The sequence below is a fragment of the Coenobita brevimanus genome, chromosome 110, assembly GCF_032717465.1.
Source record: "Coenobita brevimanus isolate Jiangsu-jjx chromosome 110, ASM3271746v2, whole genome shotgun sequence".
Classification (NCBI taxonomy): domain Eukaryota; kingdom Metazoa; phylum Arthropoda; class Malacostraca; order Decapoda; family Coenobitidae; genus Coenobita; species Coenobita brevimanus.
Genome location: NC_137063.1, coordinates 45,727,181 through 45,752,347, shown reverse-complemented (window position 1 = coordinate 45,752,347; position 25,167 = coordinate 45,727,181). Strand labels below are relative to the sequence as shown.

Genomic DNA, 25,167 nt, shown 5'->3' with positions numbered 1-25,167 from the left:
TGTTCCTGTAATTGGAGTGTCAGAGTTATTAAGTTTAATATTTCCTATAGTATTTCACACAAGAGTTTTGTCTGGAGAAATCAGTTTACTTATTTAAAAAAAAAGCAAAAGTAGTCCAATTTGATTTTCATGATTTGTTTGATTGCTTTTTCCTTGATTAATGAGTGTTTCAGTGAGGGAAGTAAAAGGGTAACAGATAGGCATAATTTATTTGCATAAATATATGAAATAAAGATAAATATTAGTACCCTGTACATTGTACATGGAAATGATTACTAAAATTTCTACTTTTATTTTGAGCTAACTAAGCTTACTGAATGATTTACAATGTATGTGTCCAGTGAGCCTGTACAATACCAGCAGGCATAGTGAGCTTGCTTTAACCTAACCAGGTTTCTCAACATCTTTTAGCTTAGTGGATGGCTAAGTATAGTCAGATTGGAGGGTCATTTTGACTAGTAATCTAGGAGACTTATTCTTAACTCATAACTAAATCTTGTAGAATTTCATGCTGCCACAACCTACTGTTCCATTAAGGGAAAGACCTAGTTCCATCAGGTAAAAACAAACTGAGTATAGTGGCATACTGCATTCTAATGGAAGTTTGTTCAAATGGAGTTCATTATTTCAAAGGCCACTGTTTTCTGTATCAGAAAGATATGTGAGCATGATGTTTTCTGACATAGGGAATAACTGCACAGTATGATATTTATGTCTTTCTTAGGTTGATTTGTGTCACAGAACTGAGTTGAGAATGCTTATCATATGTTGTAAAGATGACCAGAAACAATCATCATCAAGAATATTTGCCATCTAAAAATGAGGTGAAGTCACAATGTAAAACCACTTGTATCCAGATGACTTCCTTCACAGTTTAGTCCTACTGCTACCAGGGGATTTTATTATCTTATGAAAAACCTCGTATTAAAGGGGTTTATTGAAGATACAATACAGTATATCCAACCTCTGCAGTTTGAAATGTCTATTCTTGGCAGGATAAAATTGTCAGGAGATGACAAGAATAAACTAAAAAGACTTAGCAAGGCTGAGTGAGTTAAATCTGTATTGTCTTGAATTTTGATGGCATTGCTTCATATTCCAAATACTCAGAGAAAATTTAGCTACTGGAGACAGGAGTCAAGTACAATTAGTGCAGTAATTTTGATGCTGAGAAATTGTTATACATTTGTCATGGGAGCCATCATTGCTCTGTCAGTATTGTAGCTTGTTAGCACCATTTTTTTTTCCCCTCCAGATTAAGCTAAACAGTTCAGTAGCATGGAACTTTGAGTATTATTTTCAGTGGTTGATTTTGTAAAGCCATAACAATAACAGTCTTTTAGTTGATGTTCCAGTAATCTGGCGTGTAGCGACCCATATTTTGCAGTTCTTGATCAGCAGTGTTTATGATCCATTGATACACATGGGCAACACTAGCATATACCCCAGGAATACCACCCTCACCACACCCAATACCCCAGGCCACAATACCAGACTGACTGTAGCGTCCATCAGGCAGGGGACACACCAGTGGGGATCCTCCATCACCCTTGCATGTATCTTGGCCAGCTAGACCTCCAGCACACACAAATGATTTATCCAGGATAAAATGTACACCTAGCCGGGTTGTTCGCAGGGCCTTCTGGCAGTCGGTGTTGTTCCAGGTGTTGAGTTCAATCTTCTTGAGAACATTCTGGAATTCACCTTCCTTACCAAACTTATCAGTGCCCCATCCAGTGGCCCAGCAGTTGTAAGGTGATGGGTTGGGATGAAGGCAGATGGTGTCTACATTGCGGTCCAGGATGGCAGGTTGATCCAGGAACAGCAGAGCAACATCATTGTGGAGTGGACCAGCCACGTAGTTGGGATGGATGATAACATTTCTTACATCACGGTCTTGGTGTTCATATTGCTCATAGGTGCGTTGGGTATCCCACTCCCCAAGCCTGATTCGCAAGTTGTGCGCATTCCAATTACCGACACAGTGTGCTGCGGTCAAGACCACGGATGGATGGATCAGTGACCCTCCACACACATACAGGTTCACAATCTTGTCCTCAATGGCTTCCTTCCTCAGCACAGCAGTCATCCATGGGAACTCTCCAAATTGAGCCTGGTTATCCTGCAAGAGTTGTGTGGTGGTTAAGTATTGTATCTTATAATTCGGGACAAAATATACCTGCAATAATTATATAGACTGTAACACTTATACAGGTATTCCAAGCATTTATGTCATATCCATATACTGTTGTGTAGAAGCATCCAGGATTCGATTTCTAGATTATGTTAGATTTTAAGATGTGAAAATGTGAAATCTCTACCAGTTCACTGAATTGGAATTACAAGACTATCACTGGTATTTGTATTAAATTGCATGGAAGTTAGTTGACAACTGGAAGAATGCATAACTGAGAAATCTATATGCTGTATTTCTGGACAGTTATGAACTCAGAAATACAGTGTGTGTGTGTGTGTGTTTGTTTTCGTTCTTACCTAATTGTATCTTTACAGAAATGAGTCAGGCTCGTACTGTCCCATGTCTTAAACCATTTTCATCATACAGCTCCTTAAATTTATGGATTGTTTTGGCACACTATTTCATTGTAGTGCATTCCACTGATCAATTGCCCTATTTGGGAAACTATATTTCCTTATTTCTTTTATCACCTCTCCTTTTATGCAGCTTTTTGCAGTGTCTTCTTGCTGATGCTTCCCCATAAGTTATATATTCATTTATGTCTTTTCTCCTTCTTTGATATGCATTTATATAGCATAATCATGTCTCCTCTTTTTCTTCTCTCCTGTAATGTTGGGAGATTCATTTTTTCTAGTCCTTCTTTGTAGCTTAAGATCCCATAAGCTTGGTACCCATCGTGTAGCGGCCCTTTGAACTTTTTCAATCTTATCTATGTGTTTTTTGAGATGAGGATTCCAGACTACTGATGTATACTCCAGGGTTGCTCTGATGAATGATTTTATTGTGGGTGTGTGTGTGTTTTATAATGTAAAATATACCATAAACATTTAAAAAAAAAAAAAAATCTGAAAGCCTTGGCCATGCATGCACATGTAAGCCTTTTTTCACATGTTGAAGGGAAATTGGGTGAATTATATCTATAGCCTTGCCAGTGTTCCACTAACAAATAACTTTAACATATTATTTATTGTTGTTTGCTCTTATTGTCACCAGCCCTTTTTGAGGGTCATGGGTTTGAATTCTGAATGAACAGTCTTGTGGGCTGTCTGCTATCCAAGGTTGATGAGTCCAGTCTACCCTAGGAAACAGAGAGTAGATGTGTAGAAGAGAACTGAATATGTTTGTGTAGTAGTCTCAGCCTGGACTTCAGAAGTGTAAATATGGCTTTCCAGTTCTCTGACAAGGAATGTTGCACAATGGCAGCTGCTGGGCTTCTGTCCTCGCACCAGTCTCATTGTAGTACCTTGATTAATGCTTCACATTTATTCCATTCACTTTCCTACATCCTTTCTCCTTACTGCGCTATACATTTTCACTGACCTGGAAGCCTGTGATGCGAACATTAACGCCATTTTGGTTGCGGACTCCGCAGCGGGGCTGGTACACAGGAGTGGTGGGTGGCTCAGTGGTGGGGTTGTTGCAACACAGATCCAGGAACTGTGGACACTCAGGGCCAAGTCTTGACAAGGAGTAGGAAATGCAGTTATTGAAAGTTGTACAGGGTATTTGGAAGACATTACACTAAGTCTTTGTTATTAGAGTGATGTGCTTTAAAATCTCAAGTGTTTCCATATAGTCAGTGTCGTAAATCAGGGGAAACTTGTAAATCTGTTGCAGAGGTAGTAATGGAACTTTAACAGTCATTACTGTATTTCAGTAATTTACTGTAGATTTCATAACAAAAACAAACATGAAGAAATATATCAAGGTCTTAGGCACGAACATACTAAGGGTGACTTACAATGACTTGGATGCAGGCATAAAAAAGGGAGATCAAAAAGGTAAAAATGTTGACTATGCACATAAATGAAGCTGATAGACACTGACAAGCAAACAGTTAGAATTTATGACCATCACTACAAGAGAGGTGTCCTCAATTTTTTTTTTTTTTTTTTTTTTTTTTTTTTTTTTTTTTTTTTTAAGAATGACCTGTCTTTGTTATTTATTTATTTATTTATTTTCTTTTGTTTAATACCAGATAATTATGCTTTGCAGCAGAAAATAAATGGTTACAGGCATTTTTAGCTTTCCAGTTTTACTTCAACCCCAAACGTGCAAGTGTATGATATAAACTGGAAAAAAAAAAAAAAAATGCTAATTGGTAGCCATGGTAATAAATTTGTTCTTGCTCACTAGAGGTGATGAAAAGTAGGGAATATTTTTGTTTTTGTTTTTTGTTTTTTTTGTAAACATCTTGAATAAGGTGATATATTTATTGGTTAATTCTTGTTATATTCACATGATATAGTTAATCTTAAAGGAGACCTTCTTGTAGTGAAGGGGTTAGTGAAACCTGTATCTAACCCCATTAGCTTGGAAATCCTCTCCCAAACTGAATATTATTGTTTGTAGGTAGCGAAAATACAATGAAAAGTAAGCCATTAGATTCAAGAGGTTAATGCTTTCCTAATGTATCCCACACTCTTCCATGTTAAAATCTGTAGTAGCAGATGAATGGTTTAGCATTGCCAGATACATTCAATGTGTCATCCTTGTAACATTGGTGTGGTATGAAGAATTTTTTAAAGACTTAAACCCTTTGTTTACCAGTACACCAGTCCTGTATGAGTCAGTCCTAGCAGGTATTCATAATGGATGGTGGGTGTTAACGCCGAAGTGGTGACATGTGGAGATGTAGGAGGACTACTGGGCCCCAAGGAGGACAATTGGTACTTGGGGATAGGCCCTGAAGCCTTTGTCCAGAGTCGGACAAGTTATAAGGAAAAAGAAAAAAATATATATACGTGGCTGATATTCAGTATTTTGTTCATAGGTACAGGAACATGTTAGGGCAAAATGTAATGAGAAAAATATACTTACAGTACTAGATGTCTCACCTTATATCAATGAGTCCAGCACCATCTGTGACAATGTCGCCATCATTGCAGAGGTAGTAAGGCACACAGGTACCCCGACCTTGATTGCATGGCTGGAATTCTAGAGTTTGCCTTACAGCAGGTCCTTCGTCCTGCCCTTGTCCTTGTCCTGGGGGTGGTGGCGTTGCTTCCTCTCTACCTTCGTTGTTACTAGGCACGGGTCCTGACCCCACCAGAGCGTCTGTAGGATCTCTTACACTTGCACAGTCTTCCCACCATTGACACTCATTTGGTGCTTGACGTCTCTTACGGGGACTCGCCACTGCGACTGCCACCAGTGCTGCCACCACCACCACCACCCGCATCTGACACATACAAATATAAGTAAAAATATGTCATGTTTCCTCCCAAAGAATCCTCATATTGAGGTTGGCTATGAAACAGCTGATTTTTTTCTGTGGGCTGGAAGTTAAACCAAATGTCAGAACCAGCTATTTACATCCTAGCAGCAGCTGACACACATTAGTTGATATATTAAGGTGCTGCAAAGAGAATAATGCATAAATGTGGATGGGAATATAAACGAATCATACATACTGTATGTGCATACATACTGAAATACCAGCGTGGAGAGGTGAACCCGGGGGAGGCGGTGGCTCAATCGGTAGAGAGGTGGCCTGCAGTCCTAACGGACCCAGGTTCGAATCCCGGCTGGGGCAGGGAACAGTTTAAGGATTTGAATTTCATTAAATCAGGCTTTACTGATCTACCAGAAGACCCGCCGACATGTCGTAAAAATACCCTCGCTAATACCAATACACCAGTCCCGTATGAGACAGCCCTAGCATGTATTCAATATGGACGGTGGGTGTTAGCGCCGATGAGGTGACATGTAGAGGTGTATGGTATGTAGGAGGACTACTGGGCCTTGATAGCAGGCTGTGAAGCCTATGCCCAGAGTCGGACACAGGAAAAAAAAAAAAAAACAGGAGGAGAGAGTGAGAGGGTGACACCCACCCAACAAGGGGACATCGGAGGGGCTAATTTACCTGGGCCAACGTCCAGGCAACAACGGCGTATCTCCCTTGTGACCCGACGCCCCTCTTCCGCGCAGCCAGACCACCACGTAGTGCACAAGGAAAGTACACTACAGTGCTCGTCAGAAGTATGGGGCGCCCTGCGTCCCTCCTGAGAAACAAACCTTTCAACATTGAAAAAACATATAAATAATGCATTTTATTTACCTTTAGTGCTTCGTAGGGTAGCCTTTACGTTTCTTCACGGACCTGAGACATCTTGGAAATGAAAGGACGAGGCTCCTGAGGTGCTGGAGGGGTATTTTGTCCCAGGAGTCACGAATGGCGGCTTCCAGCTTAGGCAGAGAGCTCACGTCCTTCCCTTGGAGACTCTTCTTTACGAGGTACCAGAGGTTTTCAATCGGGTTGAGGTCTGGGCTATTTCCTGGCCAGTCTGTCATGAATGATACCTCGCAGTCACGAAGTCAATTGGTGACCGATTTGGCCTTGTGAGCAGGTGCACTGTCCTGCTGAAACACTCGTGCACCTGTTAGCTCGAAGGAGTCTGGTAAATGATCACACAGAAGCTCCAGGTTAACATCCTGATTCACTCTGAGGTTCTTGGGAAGTACAACAAGCTTCCCCAAACCCTTCCCTGAGAAACAACCCCATACCATGAGTGAATCAGGATGTTTAACTGTGCTTTCTACATACCATGGGTCAAGTGGGTCACTACCTTTGCATGCTCCTCTGTTACAGGTAACACTAAATGTTGCCTCATCAGACCACAACACTGACAACCATTGCTCCTCACCCCAATTTAGATATTTATTAGCAAAGGCAAGCCTACGAATTCTCTGGCTGCTAGAGAGAAGAGGCTTTTTCACAGGCCTGTGACTTGTGTAACCAAGCTCATGCACACTACGAGACACTGTTCTCACTGACACCTCACCAAACACTTCTGGGTTGCTCTCCTTAAGTTTCCTTGCACTCACACAAGGATTAAACTCCACTGCACGTTTTAAAACATTAACAGACCTTGGGGAAGTTTTCCTAGGCCTACCAGACCTCGGTTTCTTTGTGGGAACTTCGCCACTGTTTTCCTCCCAAAACCGCGCACACCAACGACGCACTGTCGATCGTGCCACACCAACCAATTCACTAATTTCCTTTGTGTGGTGGCCTGCCTCCTTTAGAGCAATGATCTGGGATATGATTTCACTCGATAGTTCACGGGTAGGTGCCATAACAAAGTTTTGAAGGCCAAAACACTGCGGGACACTCGGTAAAAAATGGCGCAATTTGAGAGGGACACTCGGCGGAGTTCCTCTCTCTCAGGCAGCCCGTGGGCGACTGAGGCGGGAACCAACCAGCGCGTCAGAAGGCCTCAGGCTACCGTGACGTCATGCTCGGAGCTCAAACTTATGGCTCAATTCTTACCCCCAAAAATGGGTGATTCTTTTTGGGCCATAAGTATCGCGCGCCCGGCGGACAACGCTGAATACTTCTGACGAGCACTGTACTCTCCAGCAGAGGGAATGTTCGCCAGAATCGGGGTGGAACTTGCAGTGGCAAGTTCCCAGGCATACCCTCGGATGCCGAGTCTTCTGGATCGGCACCACAACTAATTGAGGGCTCAGGGGGAGCCTCTAGGGTTGCTATTCCCCTGCCTAGCCTGAAGGAGGGCACGCTCCGTCGGAGCTGTGGCGAAAGCCGAGAGAGTACGTCCGACCTCTTCCTCCCGACGTTACTGGCACAGGACCTTCCCAGACGGAAGGAGGGCACGCTCCGTTGGAGCTGTGGCAAAAGCCAAGAGTGTACGTCCGACCTCTTCCTCCTGACGTCTCCGGGCCAGGTAACCCCAACCCGATGTAGGGAAAGCATGCTCCGTCGGAGCTGTGGCATAAGCTGGGAGTGTACGTCCAACCTCTTCCTCCCGACGTCTCCAGGGCCCTAGCCCTCTGACAGGAGTGCCTTTGCACCCCTGTCCCACAGAGGAGCACAGGCAGTTCCTGACGGGACTTCTGACGAAGGGAGTCCCCTCTGGCTCGCCTCACCACCCTGGTGTTAGAGAGAGGTGTAACTTCTTCCAGCTCTCTCCATGGGAGGCTGGAGTTTCTCCCCTTACAGGCTCCCCGCCTGAGTCCGGACTAGACAAGGGGCCCCCAAGGCCCGGAATCTGGTCCCTGCAGGCATTGACGGGCTCCGCCAGGACCAGGGGCCACAGTTCTGCCCTGCCGGTCTCCCCCTGCAGCCAAGGCCGCAGTCCACGGAACCAGCAGACTTCCCCAGGTGCTCGCCGAGGCCGAGGGGTCTCCCCCGATGCAGGTGGCCTCAGTTCTCCCCTGACGGCTGCCCCGGACCGGGGTACAGGCTGCCCTACCTTTGTGGCACCCTCCTCCCGGCCAACACTCGGGCCGGGCTTCCACCAGGCCCTCGCCTGGACCCCAAAGACGACCAAGGGCCGACGGCATACTGCCCGACTTCTGGCCCTCTTCGGGCCCAGTCCCTAGAGCCCTGCCTCCTGGTGGGCCTACGCGGCGAGAAAGCCGCCCCAGACGCCGCCCCATTACTCCCGAACTAGTGGCAACTCCATGGGCCCCACTGTTCTGCACAGCTCCCCAGACAGCCTGCCTCCTACGCCTGGCCACCGCCTGGAGCTCCCTGCATAGGCCCTCTTCCCCGTGGGCAGTGGTCTCCTCTCCATCAGAACAGTGAGTGACAGGTCTCGAATTATATAACCCCCCGAGTGTTGTGAATCCCCCCCCCCTTTCTAGTGAACTACCAGTGAACTGTTCTCCGGTGTTCCTTTCCCCTACCCCATATACACACACATACATACCCCGTGTTCAGTGTTCCCCCCCTTGCGGACGAGTCGAGCTCCTGTGAATCACGTGCGGAGTGACAACCTCAGCCCTGGGTTGAGACGCCCCCCCCCCCCAGACAGGAGAGACAAGCCCGTATCATTCATGTAACACAGCAATATCTCTGTACTGGACCCTCCCCCTCCTTCCCCCCCTTGCCCCCGCCCCGGCCCCACAGAGAGAGACCCTCTGTATCCTCAGTAAGCCCCTCGCCCCCTGCTTCCCCTAGTGTGACCTACGGTATATTCTCGCCGGTGTGACGCGTATATAGAGGCTAAGTTAGCTAGGGACTGCTGTACATGTCACACAGAGATGATGTATTAGCTAGGACCCGTCTATGTCACGCGAGCACCTAGGCTTAAGATTGTTTGTGAATCCTGGATGGGTCAGTCAGCCGTAACAGCAAGTTGTTGTTCTAGGAATTCTTGCTTTTTTTTTTCTTTTTTTTTTTTCCAGGACATAAATCATGAGATAGACTGTGGTTGCCGCCTCTCCTCCATCTTTTTTTTTTCCGCCTCCATTTTTTTTTCCCCGTAATTATATTCTTTTAATCAAAGTAAATTATTGCCGACGCACCCGCCCAATAAAGCGTCCGAGTAAGTCCAACAGGAATTGTTCTGGGATTTTTTTTTTCTTTTAGCCATTTGTTAAAGGACATAAATCGCTCGTTATGCCCACTGGCTACAAGCTGGTTCAATCCGAAGACGTCCTTCACCCCCCTTCTCTCTCTCTCTCTCTCTCTCTCTCTCCCTCAAGAAAATGAATTAAAAAAGAGAATATTATCGAGCCGCTCCCCTTCACGACTCTCGACATCATATTCCAACACCAGCATAATATGTAAGCCGAAAAACTGGTAACACTTCTCCCTTTGCGACTTAATTTCCACTCTGCGACTTAATATTCCCTTGTATATTATTAACATAGTTTTAATATCGAGGATGCATCCATAATACAGGAAAGGATATTGATATGTAATGCGCAGAATACAGTGCCGAGGAAGATGTTATACATGTCCAAAACCACTTATAATACGACCCCAAAATCGAGCTGCTCCCAACCACCACTCGACATTATCTTGGGGAAAAAAAAAAAAAAAAAAAGAACTTGTGTAGGATATAACGTAAAATGACCTTGACAATTTGCTCGTAAATGTGTCTGTGTGTGGGGGGAGTGTTTGAATGGTGTGTGGGGGGGGGTGTTTGAGTGGTGTTGGGGGGAGTGTGTGTGTGTGTGTGTGTGTGTGTGTGTGTGTGTGTGTGTGTGTGTGTGTGTGTGTCTGTCTGTCTGTCTGTCTGTGTCTGTCTGTCTGTATGAGAGAGAGAGAGAGAAACATGGCAAGATTGTATTTTTCTTATCCTAACTGCAAAAACATCTTTATTGCGTTTAAGGATCCCTTCCCTGACTGCTACACAGCTTCCTCGTCATCCCCTCTGCAACTTCTCCGCAGAAATTTCCCCACCCCTACTCACCCTAGCGTCACCTTACCTTATAATACGCCGTCACTAAGGCCAAAGTCACCTGCAGGAGTGACGTCATGCGGATAGTACATATAATTGGTGGGCGTAAAAAGGATAGGATAATGGAATAGTGACTGGAGGAGCCAGACCAGCGGCACAAATTTATTAAGGATTCTGATTTTTCCGCAGACCAAGTCTTCGTAACAGCAAACATCGCAGGTTTTCTTTTTCGTATTATGTGACTTTAATAGATGTTCACTCTGATTTTATTACAAAGTGTTTGCTAGGTGTATGAGTGAAGACAAACGTATGTGCAAGATATCTTTATATATATATACTTGGTAAGCCTAGGAGAGTTTATAAATCCGACACTGCGATTAGGATGGTGTATTGTGTGGCCAACCTTGAATCAAAGCCGGTCTTGCCTCCAGCACTGTCCTCTAGTCCTTCCCGTCTTGTGTAGCAACACGTGTGCAGTACACATGTGCACGCATACAAAAGTACACACACGCGCGCGCACTCCGATGTGACGGGTGGAAGAAACAAAATGGAGGATAATTATATAATACTGTGCATGCAGATAGGTTAGAGGTCAGAGTCGGAAATGTACTGTACTTTTATTAATAGAGTGATAAATTAGTTGAAGTGAGCATACAAGTGGAGACGAGACCGTAGCGAGTGTGCCGAGTCATGTCACCTTAGTTGCCCTTGATGCAAGCTAGCACATATAGGCTAAGCAACAAAAAGCAGCACTGCTGTCAGCAACTCCCTTTCGCACACACGGACCCACACTTTTCCAGGCTCGCGCACGCTTAGGGAGTCGAGAAGTGACATGGTGGTGAGAGGTCTGATGGGAACTGGAGTAAGGAGTAGGACAGAAGGATGGAAGAAGACATAAATTAATGCCGAGTGATTACAGGAGGGACATTGATGAGGACATTAAATTTTTGCTAAGAGGGGAATAGGGAAAGAAACACGTAAAGAGACAGAGAAGGGAAAGAAAATAATAATAATAATAATAATAATAATAATAATAATAACAATGATGATGATAACGATAGACCTAGAATGAAACTGGGAGAAGGAAGAGGGTACAAAGGGAGTGGAGGGTAAGTACAAAAATCTAGCGATAAGTCTTGAAGGACGAAGAGGACAAAGAGTGGCACAGAATGAGGGATACGGAAAGGACGAGTGCTGTAAGACTGATACAGACCGGGGGGAAACAGTAACAAATCCGAGAGGAATATGGGGATGGAAGAAAAACTGAAAAGAGCATGATTTTAAAAAATGGGGTACAAAGAAAGGAGGAACATGTGTAAAGCGAGGTATAAATGAAGAAGAAAAAAAAAACTTGTGTACACAATGGCATCACTTCATTTGACCTGCAAGAAACTAGTTCACATAAAGGTTAATGGAAGCAACGTAGGCATCAGCTGTGTCGGAATCTTTAGTTCATTAACACCACCACAACACTGTCAGAACTAGAGATCTGGCAGAACAAAAAAGTAACAGTAAGGGCGCCTCCACACGTGTACTCAAACATGTGTTGACAACACAGCTGGCAACAGTTTGGATACATGTATGCAGCAGTATTTGGACAGGTGTATGCAAACATGTTTCAGTGCAGCTTCAAACCTGCTGGCAGCAGAGGTGATGGGATGGGCCTAAGTGTGTACATACCAGGCAGCTGAGACTTCATCATAATGTTGCCAACATGGTCTGGACGCTGCTGTTCCCAGCATGTTTGCAACTTGTTCGTTATTGTGTTGATTACATGTTGCCAGCACTTGTTGTAGCACACGTGTGGACGCGCACTCAGCTATAATAGGCTGGCATCTTCACTAGTTCCAGACCTAGTGAAGAGGGATTACGGCCCCATTATTAATCTCTTAAGTCCGATGACTTACTCTATTTCCCTTAACGTCAAAACGATTATAGTCAGATTAGAGCGAGTCATAGGCGCCTGAAAGGGTATTTTTGAGAATTACATCCAAGTAACGGAGAAGGCATTTTCACTTCTGTACACAGCCGTCGTAAATGCTTTTTTTCAGCTTATTAAATAAGGAGATGGGGAGATGTTCAGCTATTGGGTCTGTCCATTATCGCGTCTGTTAATTGTAAGTTGGGTTAGGTAGCGTTGGGTTGGGTTGGTTAAGTTAGGTTAGATTAGGTTAGGTTGGGTTAGGTTAGGTAAGGTTAGTTTACCGCTCCCTTACCCGTTCCCTCCCCTCGCCTCTCACTTGTCCACTTCCCACCCCCTCACCTGTCCACTCCCCACCCCCTTACCTGTCCACGCCCCCACACCCTCACCTGTCCACACCCCCACACTCTCTCTCACCTGTCCACAACTCCACCCCAACTTACAAAGGAGTACAAAGGAAAGCAAACAGCAACAGACCATATGGTCCATTTGAGGTTGCTTTTTACAGAGTAGACTATGACTACGAATTCTAATTCTATATGCTGAAGGATAAGGATAATAAAGCAAGAAGGCTCCCCTCCCTCCTCCAAACCCTCCAGCTAAAACTAGCAGGAATAGGTTAGGAAAACCACCACGCAGCATGGAAAAACTGACATGGAAATTTCATAGGAAAGACTGAAAAGGAAAAGGTATATTCTATAATACTTTATCTATAAGCGGCCAATTTGAATAACGTGAAAGAGAAAATAGTAAAATGAATAATCAAATAATAAATAACTAAGGCACGACATTATGTACGGGTACGTTAACGGGGCGTCTGTAGACACAGTGTGGAAAATGCGCAGTGTGGATGTTCAGGGGTGGTGCGGCAGCCTTGCCTGGCGCTTTTAAGATGGGCAGCGGTCAATCAGGCCCCAGCTCCGTTCTCTTCACTGAGACAAGGAACTTTCCCATGCGAGACAAGTACACAAGTTTCCCCCTGATGCAGTGACCCCTGGTGCATTAAAAAAGAAAATAATAATAATAATCCCGATGGTGGTCACTTAACTAACAGCGACCCTCAGTGATCCACAGCCCATCACAGGTCGAAAGTAAGATTAGTGACCGTTGACTTAGGGTTATCTGTGCATATCCTAGGCTGTGCTTATACTATATTTGCATTTAATAAATTGATCCGGGCTCAAAAAAAAAAAAAAAGTTTATATATACATCGTTTTATTCAGGAGTAAACATATTAAGCTGGGGGTTAGAAGACAGATACTTATCCAAGCGACCTTTAAAGGTTATTACTGTATTACAATTTTCTGCACTGGAGGGCAATTTGTTCCATATACTTACAGCTCTATTACAGAAGAAATGCTTAGCTTCATGTGACTGGAATCGTTTGCCAGTTATTTTGTGCCCGTTGTCTTTATTATAATTCGAGAGATTAACTGTGAAGCATTTTTCGACAGCCATGTTATCGTGCCCTTTGAATATTTTAAATACTTGAATTAATTACCTTTCCACACACACCCCACCCTCACTCACCTGTCCACTCCCCCACACCCCTTTCACCTGTTCACCCCCACCCCCACGCACCTGTCCACTTCCCCCACCCCCACCCACCAGTCCACACCCTTCACCTCCACTCACCTGTCCGCTCCCTACCCCCTAATCTGTCCTCTCCCACCTCCCTCATCTGTCACCTACCCGCCTACAATACTTTAAAATTCGTTGTAAGACAGAGCCGTAAGTTTTCACCACTTTCGACACTTGACCAAAAAGAAAAAAAAAAGTACAAGCATCTGCATTTCTTTTCTAAGTGTTCACTGCGTAGCCATAGGTCATGCTAATTACTCCCGCTAAATATATACTTGACTAGTGATAACTAGCTATAATTAAATATATACTTGACTAGTGATAACTAGCTATAATTCGTCCACCTTAACTTTGCGATGATTTTATCCTTTTGCAGCTTATCTTTCCTCAGTTCAGGGGTAGGCAGAATACTGTAAGACAGTACTGCGGCTCTGTATCCTTTCCATAGATCTTCTTTGTGACTATAAGTCGTGTGTTAACCTCTTGTTACAGCAAAACATTAAATAATAGTAATTTTAACTAGGTTAAAGTGGACAGGACGGGATATCACAACACACAGGTGGTAATAATGCTCATGTAGGTCAGACACTTGCACATCGTGAACGGGCTTCGTAATCAGCCTGTACAGGAGTAAATAATCCGAAGATAGCCAGAAAAAATTGTGATGTCTGGAAGGGGTCATACGCTCAGGGCATTATCATCACGTTTTTCAAAAGTGATTTCGAGGTACTCATTCAGTGTGGTCCTAGTTATAGTATTTTGTAGAAGGAAAGTAACTTTCAGTTTGCTTGGTAGTGTGTATTATCATAGTTCTGGTAGCACAGAAAATTATTTTTTATGAAGTTTTAACATAGTTATGATATTTAGATGGAAGAGTTAACCCACTAATGAAACAACTTTTAATGAGAAGCAACCGCTTCGACCTGACTTACATCCCCAACTTGAAGAGGGTCTAAGTGCCCGACTCAATTAAATCTCAAGATACACAATTTCTGTAACGTGGGTATAACTTCCGTGTAAGCAGTTCATGGGACTGATGTAAAGACACTATGTTATTTACCTTTAAAGGCAAGAGTATGTGTAGAAAACGGTGGTCAGTACTGAACCCCCACACAACCGAAACTCAGAGTCACTGTAGACACAATTGCTGGCCAGGCATGTATATAGTCTCGGTTGATGTGGGTTGCCACACGTTCCCAGAAACTTAACCTTGAATACTACGCTTGATCCAGTCAACCAGAAACTGAACAACGCTTTTCCTTTCTCCCTTCATCTCACTCATTCCACGGTTTCTCCTCGCCGCGTCAAAGTGCGGAAAGTGTGGCGGGAAAAATTAGGGAATTGCGGGTGATAGTGGAAACAGCGCAAGGATTTATGTAACCTTGGGATTTTCACACACACACACACACACAACCTCACCCCCTGAGGTAACTGAGGAAACTAGGAAAATTCTGTGAAGGAAATTGAAAATGAAATTTGATTTCTGTGAGCCTGTGAATTTTCGTTATTTGTCCACATTACCACGTAAAGGAAATGCTGTACACAACACTAGAGAGGGAAATACGACTGTAGGAAATATTTTTAAGTTTCTTAATACGTGTCTGAGTTACGGGCCCCATTTAATCATAGAATACAGTTTACAATGCTATACACTGTCATCTTTAGCGACGTCAGAGGTGAAGCTATTGTGATCGAGGCCTTTTTTATGTATGTATATAATTATGTATGTATGTATTGTATGTTTATGTAGGCTATGTAGCCTATGTATGTATCTTAAAATCTCATGACTCACCTAATTTAGATCAAAATTGGGACATACATTGCGTGTGGGCCTGGGAAGAAGTGATTGGATTTTTTGGTGGGAACCGATCGCGGGTAAGGTCACGGGTCAAGGTTAAAGTTCAGGGCGCAATATCTCGTCATTACCTCAGCCAATTTAGATATAATTTGGCACAGGCATTGATATTTGGAAAAGGTCATGCTGTTTTGGTGCTGATCGATCAAAGGTCAAAGTCATGGGTCGAGGTCAAACTTTATGCGCGGCGTCTGAGTGCTTTTGGGTTATTTTGGTAGTTATCATTGTGCTGGTATGAAGTGAAATGTTGTTGTTGTAATAGTAATGGTTGTTATTGCGGTAAGGACGTGGCTGGATTGGAAGTGGTAGTGGTTGTGATAGTGGGTGTTGTTGTGGTGGTGGTGGTAGTGGTGGTGTTGCGGTAGTGGTGTTGATGAGCTGGGACGGTGGTGGTTTTTGTGGTAATGATGGATGTTTTTGCAGTGTGGTGGTGGTGGTGGTGGTGGTGGTAAAGGTGATTATTCTGGTAGTGGTTGTTGTGGTAGTGCTGGCGATGGAGGAGTGAATTGTGGTAGTGATGGTAGTGGTGGTAGTTTGGTATGAAGTGTGATAGTCCTCGTAAATCTTGTGACTTGAGTTTTGATGAGTAGAAACTTGTTGCAGGTGAGAGAGTAGGAGGGGGAGAGGAGGGAGGAAGGGAGGGGAAAGAGAAAGAGAAAGGGAGGGGGGGGGACAGGAGGATGGAGAGGGGATGGAGTAGAGAATGGAGAAGTGAGAAAATAGGGAGAGAAGGAAAGGGGAGGTGGAGAGGGGAAGGAAGGGAAGGCAGAAGGAATGGTAAGAAGGGAAGGGAAAAGGGGAAGAGAGGAAGGGAAAGGACGGAAGAGAGAGCATGGAGGGAGCAAGAGGAAGAAAGATAAGGGGAAGGGAAGAAGGGATGGAGGGGAAGACGAAGGGGAAAGGGAAGAAGGGACGGAAGGGAAGACGAAGGGGAAAGGGAAGAAGGGATGGAGGGGAAGACGAAGGGGAAAGGGAAGAAAGGATGGAGGGGAAGACGAAGGGGAAAGGGAAGAAGGGATGGAGGGGAAGACGAAGGGGAAAGGGAAGAAAGGATGGAGGGGAAAACGAAGGGGAAAGGGAAGAAGGGATGGAGGGGAAGACATAGGGGAAGGGGCAGAAAGGATGGAGGGGACGACGAAGGGGAAAGGGAAAGGGGAAGTGGGAAAGAGGGGAGAAGGGGAAAGGGAGAGAGGAAGGGTGGGGACGAGAAGGGGGAGCGAAAGATTGGAAGGGGAGGATGGGGGAGGGGCAGGAAGGGGAGCTGGGGGAGGGGCCAAGGATTTCCGTGATTCAGCTCAGAAAACCTCACCAACCTAACCCCGTCTCTCTCTCTCTCTCTTTCTCACACACACACACACACACACACACACACACACACACACACACACACACACACACACACACACACACACACACACGCATCTTTCCTGCTTCTTTTCATCCCTTATAGACAGTAAATTCATTATGGAGTTAGGAGGAGTGGTAGGACATAAAGAAGGAACAGGCGGTATAGCATAAAATAGTGGCAGTAAACATTTGTATGAGATGGATGTTTAGTACCAGGCGTAAACATTAATAAAAGATAGTAGTATTGAACATTTGTATGGTGGTGGATGTTTAATATCAGGCATAGACACAAACAAAAAATAGTAGTAAACATTTGTGTGGTGGTGAATGTTTAGATATGACTGCAGTGAACGTGCATTACCTTTGGAGCGTCCAGTTCACAAGCTCATTGGATCGCATGGCAGATCGGCCGTATTCTAGGCGCATGGAAGGCTTCGTGGCGCCCCTTCCTTACCGATTTATTTTGCATATTGCACCTTAACACCCTCTTCAATGTTTTTTACACCATTATATCCTCTTCAATGTCTCTAATACTGCCATAGTTTGCAGCATTAACACACAAGAGGGGATTGACGTGAAGTGCCCAAAATAAATTACTGAGAAGGTTTTACGAAATCCCAAAGCAACTTGAAATAAGATCCAGAGTGTCCTTCGAACTGAGCGATTCACTGAGTCGCTCCTTCTCTCTGGCCCATCCCTCCCATCTCATCCCACCTTTTCTTATTATTTAATTAATTATTTATATATTTGTTTACATTTTGATTGGAGATGTTGAGAAAGATGAGGTCTGGTCTAGAGGATACAGCTGGTTGGACAGAAAATAGTGTTGGAATATAGGTGTATGGTGTAGGTGTACATGTTAGTGTTGGAGTGTTTTTTATTGCCTTATTTCTATACCCTTTGCCTTTCTTTCTTCCTCCAGTCCCTCCTTTACTTACATCTCATCCCCCTCCCCCTCTCCCTCCTCCTCCTCCTTCTGGCCCTCATAACCATCCTTTTCTGCTCATTCATTACCATCCTGCTCCTCCCCGTACCATTGTTGTCCCTCCCACCTCCCTCTCTTTGTTCCTTCCGTTTCCTTACCTCCCTGCCCCCTTCCTTATTTCCCTACTCCCTATACCTCCCTGCTCCCTCCCTTACCTCCCTGCCTTTTCCTTTACCTCGGTGCTCCCTCCTCTTTCCTCAAAACCCCCTCCCTTACTTCCATCCCCTCTCCCTTACCTCTCTCCCCCTCATTGAACACCTCCACCTCACATTTTATCCCTCCCCACCCTCTCCTCCTCCTCCATCCCATCCCCCTTCCTGTGCTGTTGCTAGCGAGAAGTTGTCAACATACTGTATTTCACCATCTCTCTCTCTCTCTCTCTCTCTCTCTCTCTCTCTCTCTCTCCCCTTTCTCTTTCCTTCGCGCCACTTCCTCCCTTTGTCCTCACCTCATCTTCTTCCCCCTCCCCCCTCAAAAAAAAAAAAAAAAAGAAAGAAACAGGAACAAAGAGCATTTCGTGACCTCGTGAAAGTCACTTCAGCGTAGAGACATTCACGGCTAGCTATTATTTAACGGGTGTTGGAGGGGAGAGAGAGAGAGAGCGCCGAAACGTTCACGTTTATACCATCATTCGATGTGAGAGAGACCATCGTTTGATCCAAGAGAGAGAGAGAGAGAGAACAGTGGCCTTGCAAGCCTTAGTCCTGATAACACCATACAATTTTATCCAACTGAGGGAAATTCCAGGCCATAAAGAGTTAGATATAAGAGACATTGAACGCCGTACCCCTTTCTTTTACCTTGGGAGAGAGAGAGAGAGAGAGAGAGAGAGAGAGAGAGAGAGAGAGAGAATCCATATTGCTGAAACGTTTTCACCACAATGACACATGACTAGAGAGAGAGAGAGGGTCCATCACAATGACATTCGATGCTCTTTTGTTCTGACATTTTCAAGGCGCCGACGAACTGAATATCACGGACAGGATTATATTTGGGCGGGATTCTTGTGGTGTAATTTTTTGTGCTGTCTTTCCATGTGACAAGTTCCGTGGTGGTTCAGTGGGCTGAGGCGCCTAACATGAATGGTGTAGGGGAGAGAGATTAGTGAGGTATGATAGGAGAAATATAGATATGGGAGAGAGAGAGAGAGAGAGAGAGAGAGAGAGAGAAGAGAATATACGAGTAGGGAAGGGGAAAGTGTGAGGAGAGAAAGGGATGGGCTGGAGAGATAGATGAGAAAAGAGAGATTAAGGAGGTATGATAGGAGAAATTGAGATACAAGATAGATAAGGAGGCGAGAGAGAGAAGAAAGATATAGGGAAAGGGAGGGAGAATGGAGAGGAAAGAAAAGGATGGAGAGAAAGAAGAGAGAAGAGAACTGTGGGAGGGAAGAGGTATAAGGGAGAGAGGTATGGGAGGGGAGAGAGACATGGTAAGTTGGAATGAGATAGGAGAGGGGAGAGGGTGGTTAGGAGAGGAATTAAAGAAGTAGGGGAAAGGAGAAGAAGTAAGGTGGGACTAATTATTATTATTATTATTGCTGTTATTATTATTATTATTATTATTATTATGTGATTGTAGAAAGTCTGACAGTTATTTATGTTTTAGTTATTATCAAGATTTATAATAACCATTGTCGAGGTTATATATGTTGTTTGTTTTTTTTAGTGATCATATTTTACTATCACTCATTTCGTTTCATTACTTGCTTTTATCTCATATCAATATTTTTTTTTTCAGTGATAGATTTCTTATATAACCCGACGTGGTGTGTTCGTTGATATTCTTGTTACTGCCACACTATTTTATTCAGCTTAGAAATTATTTATCGTTGTGAAGAGGTTAATGAAGGTTACATCTAATGTGTCTAGTTGTGAACCTCTCCTAAAGTGAATAAAACGGGGAGGCAAGGAAACACACACACACACACACACACACACACACACACACACACACACACACACACACACACACACACACACACACACACACACTTCCTCAGATTGAGTGTTCAGTGATCATGCCTACCTCGTTCTCCTTTCCTAAGTTATGTTTACCTCGTCTCCATATTGTGTGCATGACGTTACTGGCAGGATGTTGGGTTGATCTAGCTTGAAGGACTGTGGCGGAGTCTTGGTGTTGGATTGGTTGTGTCGATGTTGTGTGTCTATCTCAAAACTAGTCCCGTGGCGTACCCTGTATATTTCATGTGTATATTACTGGAGATTAGTGGGTTGTGCTAAGATGACGGACTGGACTAGGTAAGGTTTTGTGTTTATCTCTTCTACTATCTGTGTGCATGATGTATGATGTTGGGTTGGTTTTGTATAAAGAACTGGAGCTGAGTCTCGATTCGCTTAGGCTGTGTGCTTGTCTCCTCCATATACGTTCTCAAGGATGTTACTTGCGAAGGACAAGGTGTGTTGTGGCAACATGAAGGACTGCAATATTTTAGAGTCTGACTTGGGCGAGGCTGTGTGCAAATTTATCTCCTTTGTACTCACCCAGGATAAACGGTGGGGAAAATTAGACAGGTATGGGTTACATGGAAACCTGTTTTGATACTGGGACTTGGGTTGGTAAAAGAGGATGTACTGTATATTTTGATTTTTCGCTAGGGTTGAGATGGATGTGTATTTTGATATTGGCGCCAGGTATGAGACTGGAAATATGTTTTTATTTTGGCGCCTGGTATGAGACCGGTGGACGTTTATGCTAATATCGGCGCCAGAGTTGACAGGTAGAAATATATATATTATATATTTTTATTTTGGAGCTAGGAGTGAGACAGATGAACGTTTATATGTTGTACCTTTTGCTTTTGACGCCAGGTAGGAGAAACGTGGATCCGTGGTTTTATTTTGCTGCCAGGTATGGGACAGGAGGATTTGTATTTTAATTGTGGCATCAAGGAAGACATTGATAAATGTTTGCTTTGATTATGGCGTCAAGTGAAAGACATTATATATATATATATATATATATATATATATATATATATATATATATATATATATATATATATATATATATGTGTGTGTGTGTGTGTGTGTGTGTGTGTGTGTGTGTGTGTGTGTGTGTGTGTATTTCGTTGTATATTTCTATCTTAGCACCAGGTGTGACGTTAGATACTCTATGTGCATTTTTTCAGTCCTGAGTAATCCTATTATTTCATCTCATAGCGTTTATTAATGCCATTCTTTCCTGTCTGTCGCCGTATCTCTTGAGGGGAGACCACGAACCTCCCCTCTCCCACAGCCACGAACCTCCCCTCTCCCACAGCACACCACCCACCTTCATCAACTTCCCAACATGTCTCACAACTTCCTTCTCGGTCTACGTCTTATTGCAGTCAACCTTCCTCACACACTCCTCCACCTTATCCATCCTTCCCACCCACTGGGCATGAACATTATCTCCATCCACCTTGTTGCTGATCAGCCTCGTCCTCAACTTTCCAACCAGCCGAACATGTTCCCCGAATTTGTCCTTCTCCATATACTGCTCGGTCGTCTTCCCTATACAGCGTTCTTGATCTACCACTGCTTTGGACAATTCTTCTTCATACTTTCGTTCTTGGCATAGTTTGTCTCTCTCTCTCTCTCTCTCTCTCTCTCTCTCTCTCTCTCTCTCTCTCTCTCTCTCTCTCTCTCTCTCTCTCTCCAACTAGCCTCCTACATGTATTCCCCACATTGGTTAACTCCATTTTTTTTTTTTTTTTCAATCAAATTTCCTCACATGCTCCTGCAATTCCTCAGTTCTACCTCTTCTCTCAACGAGCTTTCTCCTCCGTTGAGCCGAATAATCCCTGGTTTGGAGATTTCGTAACATCCCTCCTGAGCTATCTTTGTCCTTCCACCTCGCTCTCGTTCTACCTCTTCTTCACCCATTCACCCTCCCCCAATTCGTTCTTGGCCCTAATTCGTAATGTGACGCCTCCGCGATTTATGTCCTCTTCGTGCAGTGAGGGTGGGAAGTGAGTGTCATGGCGCCAGTGTTTACACTTCCTCTCCCACACCAGCGCGACGATATTATTTTTAATCCCGCGCTCGCTCACGATAAGGCGCGCTAAAGTTCGTCATGTAATTTTTGCTTGGTTTCTTATGGTTTTTGCTTCAGGTTGCTTTGTGTTTTGTGAGTTGGTTTTTTCATGTTTATTTATTTTTTTTTATTTACGCTTCCTCTCCCACACCCATATGACAGCATTTTATTTTTAACCCTCAGCGCGTTGAAGTGAGGGCGGGTTGAGTTTCCGTCACGTCATCCTGTTTTGTTTTCTTTTTTTCTTTTTTTTTCTCGTTTTTCGTCTGTCAATTCCTGGATACCTTGACGTTTGCAAATTGCCTCCTAACACCGCTCTTATAAACCCAGCCTATTATTCTTCTCCACTTTATCATGGGTTTCCCTCCATCTTATTTATTCCCCCTTTTTTTTTTATTGGTCTACCTCATTACTTTCATACACATTTATTCACACACTCTCTCACTTTGTCACTGATCTTTTTCGTTCTTACACATCCTTTCTACACTCCTCCCCTCCTTTATTCATTCTCTCTTTATACTCTTATCTTGTCCCTCCACCTCATTCTCTGTCTCCTCCACTTTTCCTGTCCTCTCCCTCACACACTCTTCCGCCTCTGTCCTCCATCTTCTAATTAGCCAACCTATTCTTCTGCTAATCATCCTACCGGTACTGTAATTACACCGCACCACTTAGACTTGTATTGTAGTTGATATAAATACCCTAGCACTTCCTCTAATGCGATTTGTTTTGCATGTTGCATTCTGATAGTGGTATTTTCATCCCTTTAATATCGACATACTATTTTTCATACATAACATTAAAGTGCCATACACAAAATAAACCGCTGAGTCGGATGTCAAACGAAGTAAAATCAAATGTAACCGAACCGAACCTAACCTAATCAACGAGAAAACTACACTTAACCCTTTCATTGTTCATAGTTCACTTGGGTATTGTATTCAGGACTACATCAGACGATTTTGTTGAGCTGAGAGAAATCCAAGCGACCAGAGGCTTAAAGATTGTTTGCGATCCTTTCTTTGCTCTTGTTACACCTAGGAATCATAATTACGGTATTTGAACTATGCCTTTAAAACTCTAATTTGACTTAAAAGTGTCAGTTCTCCATCTTGAATGCCCTTTAATACGAGAATATGATGCTAGTCACTAAGAAGTACAATAGGAAGGATATAGAACCATAGAATTGTCTTTTTCAGCCACTGAGCCGCGTGAAATGAAAAATGGGAGAAATGAGTTCCCCCGAGCTAAGCCCTGTATTGGACTATATAGCCCCGCTAGGGTTACAGGAGGGAGCTACCCCTCCCGGCACGGCAGCCTGGGCGAGGCTCGAACTTGCAATCCCCCGATCACAAGTCCAGCGCGCTACCACTGTGCTACCGCGCCTCCCCCGCGTGAAATGAGTGAAATGTGATTAAAAAAAAAAAAAATTTGGACCACGTTAATGTGAAAGAACTAAAACACCAGACGATTTAGTCAGTCGAGAGAGAGAGAGAGTAAACTATATATACACTTGTAGAATCCTGAACTAGCTGCTCATGACACAAGGATTGGAAGGAAGGATCTTAAGAAAGGTTAAGGGTAGAGTTCTGTATAGGTCAGACACAGCCGGATATCCTGCTGACTGCTGATCTGGTGGGAATTGTGGTGAGGGGGTGACTAATATGAGAGAGAGAGAGAGAGAGAGAGAGAGAGAGAAATGGTGAGTGTTATATGGTTAAATAGATACACAGACCACACGGCAGTTCGTTAATATTGGCAGAATAACTTTTTCTCGAATCATAATAGCACAAGGAAAGAATAGTGCATTTAAAAATCCCATCCCTAACTCTCTAGATCCTATGTAAAAGGAAAACAGTGAGAAGCTGCACCATGGAGAAATCAAATGCCTGAATGAAATTTCTTAGCAAAAATAGGAAATAGTAGTGAGAGTAAAATGACTGAACATGCAACTTCAAATTGATGGTAAAGCTAATTTGATTTCGCTATGTGTACAATTGCCTGATAAATTTCCTCTCCTGTCTTTCAGTAGTTCACGGTATTAGTCTGAGTAACTAAAAGTAACAGTTAATTATGGGTAAGTGTTTAACCAACAGTAGTACGCATTATTGTAACTACGTGCACCTTTATCGAGACTAATATGATTTTTAAAGTTACTGCAGGTCTGGTGGAACAGAACTTTTACATGGAAAAGTACATCTGTTTAGTATATACTGTATATATATATATATATATATATATATATATATATATATATATATATATATATATATATATATATATATAGTGTGTGTGTGGGTGTGTGTATGTATGTATGTATTCTGTTATTATAGATTTTTGCAGGTAAGCATAGATCCATACATACACCTCCATCTCTATGCACTGTCAGCACATACCGTACGCTTACACCACCATTTTTCTACGGCGGGATGAACAACGACAATGCAAGAGCGCCCAGTATGACGGAATGCACCCACAAGCAGAGTTTTCCTTGTTTTTGCAGGAGACAGGCAGACAGACAGATAAATAGATAGAATGATAGAAATTAGATAGGTAGGTACATAGATAAATGGGCAGATGGATAGTGCCATATACATAGAGAGAGAGAGAGAGAGAATTCCTCATTATTCACTTGTACAGAGAAATATAGATCACACAGACATTGCAAGACAAGTGTACCTAATGCCCAAGAACTTAACTTTCATCGCTTACTGGCCAGGAAATGAGCTACGATTTTTTTCCCTGGGCAAATCAGTCCTTAACCCTCTGAATCAGGCTTATTCTTACCGTCTCTGGACGATATTCAGCTTTGGAGAGACTATATCGAGGTGGAAGGGTTCTGGAACCCCCTCGATCGATTCACATGGTCTGTTTTGAGCTGAATGAAATCGTTCGTTTCGGGGCGGCAAGAATAAATTAGGATAAAGTCATGTAGGAGTAGGAAACATAAACTAAGATATAATGTGATCGTGAGTCAAACAGGAACTCTTCCCGCCCACCCGTCTCCGCGGCAGAATTACACCCGAGAAAAAAAAAAGAGAGGTGTGTGTGTGTGTGTGTCTGTGTGTGTGTGTGAGAGAGAGAGAG

The 25,167-nt window shown here is 43.6% G+C and overlaps 1 protein-coding gene across 1 annotated transcript; it reads right to left on the bottom strand.

Moving 5' to 3' along the window:
- Nucleotides 1–203: 203 nt before the first annotated feature.
- LOC145417457 (phenoloxidase-activating factor 2-like) lies at nucleotides 204–14,951 on the bottom strand. Its single transcript, XM_080286152.1, has 4 exons — nucleotides 14,913–14,951; nucleotides 5,035–5,378; nucleotides 3,518–3,656; nucleotides 204–2,122 (listed from the first exon to the last, which is right to left on the bottom strand). The coding sequence occupies exons 2-4, from the start codon at nucleotides 5,376–5,378 to the stop codon at nucleotides 1,340–1,342; spliced, it is 1,266 nt and encodes a 421-aa protein (XP_080142278.1). The 5' UTR covers nucleotides 14,913–14,951; the 3' UTR covers nucleotides 204–1,339.
- Between the last annotated feature and the right edge of the window lie 10,216 nt (nucleotides 14,952–25,167).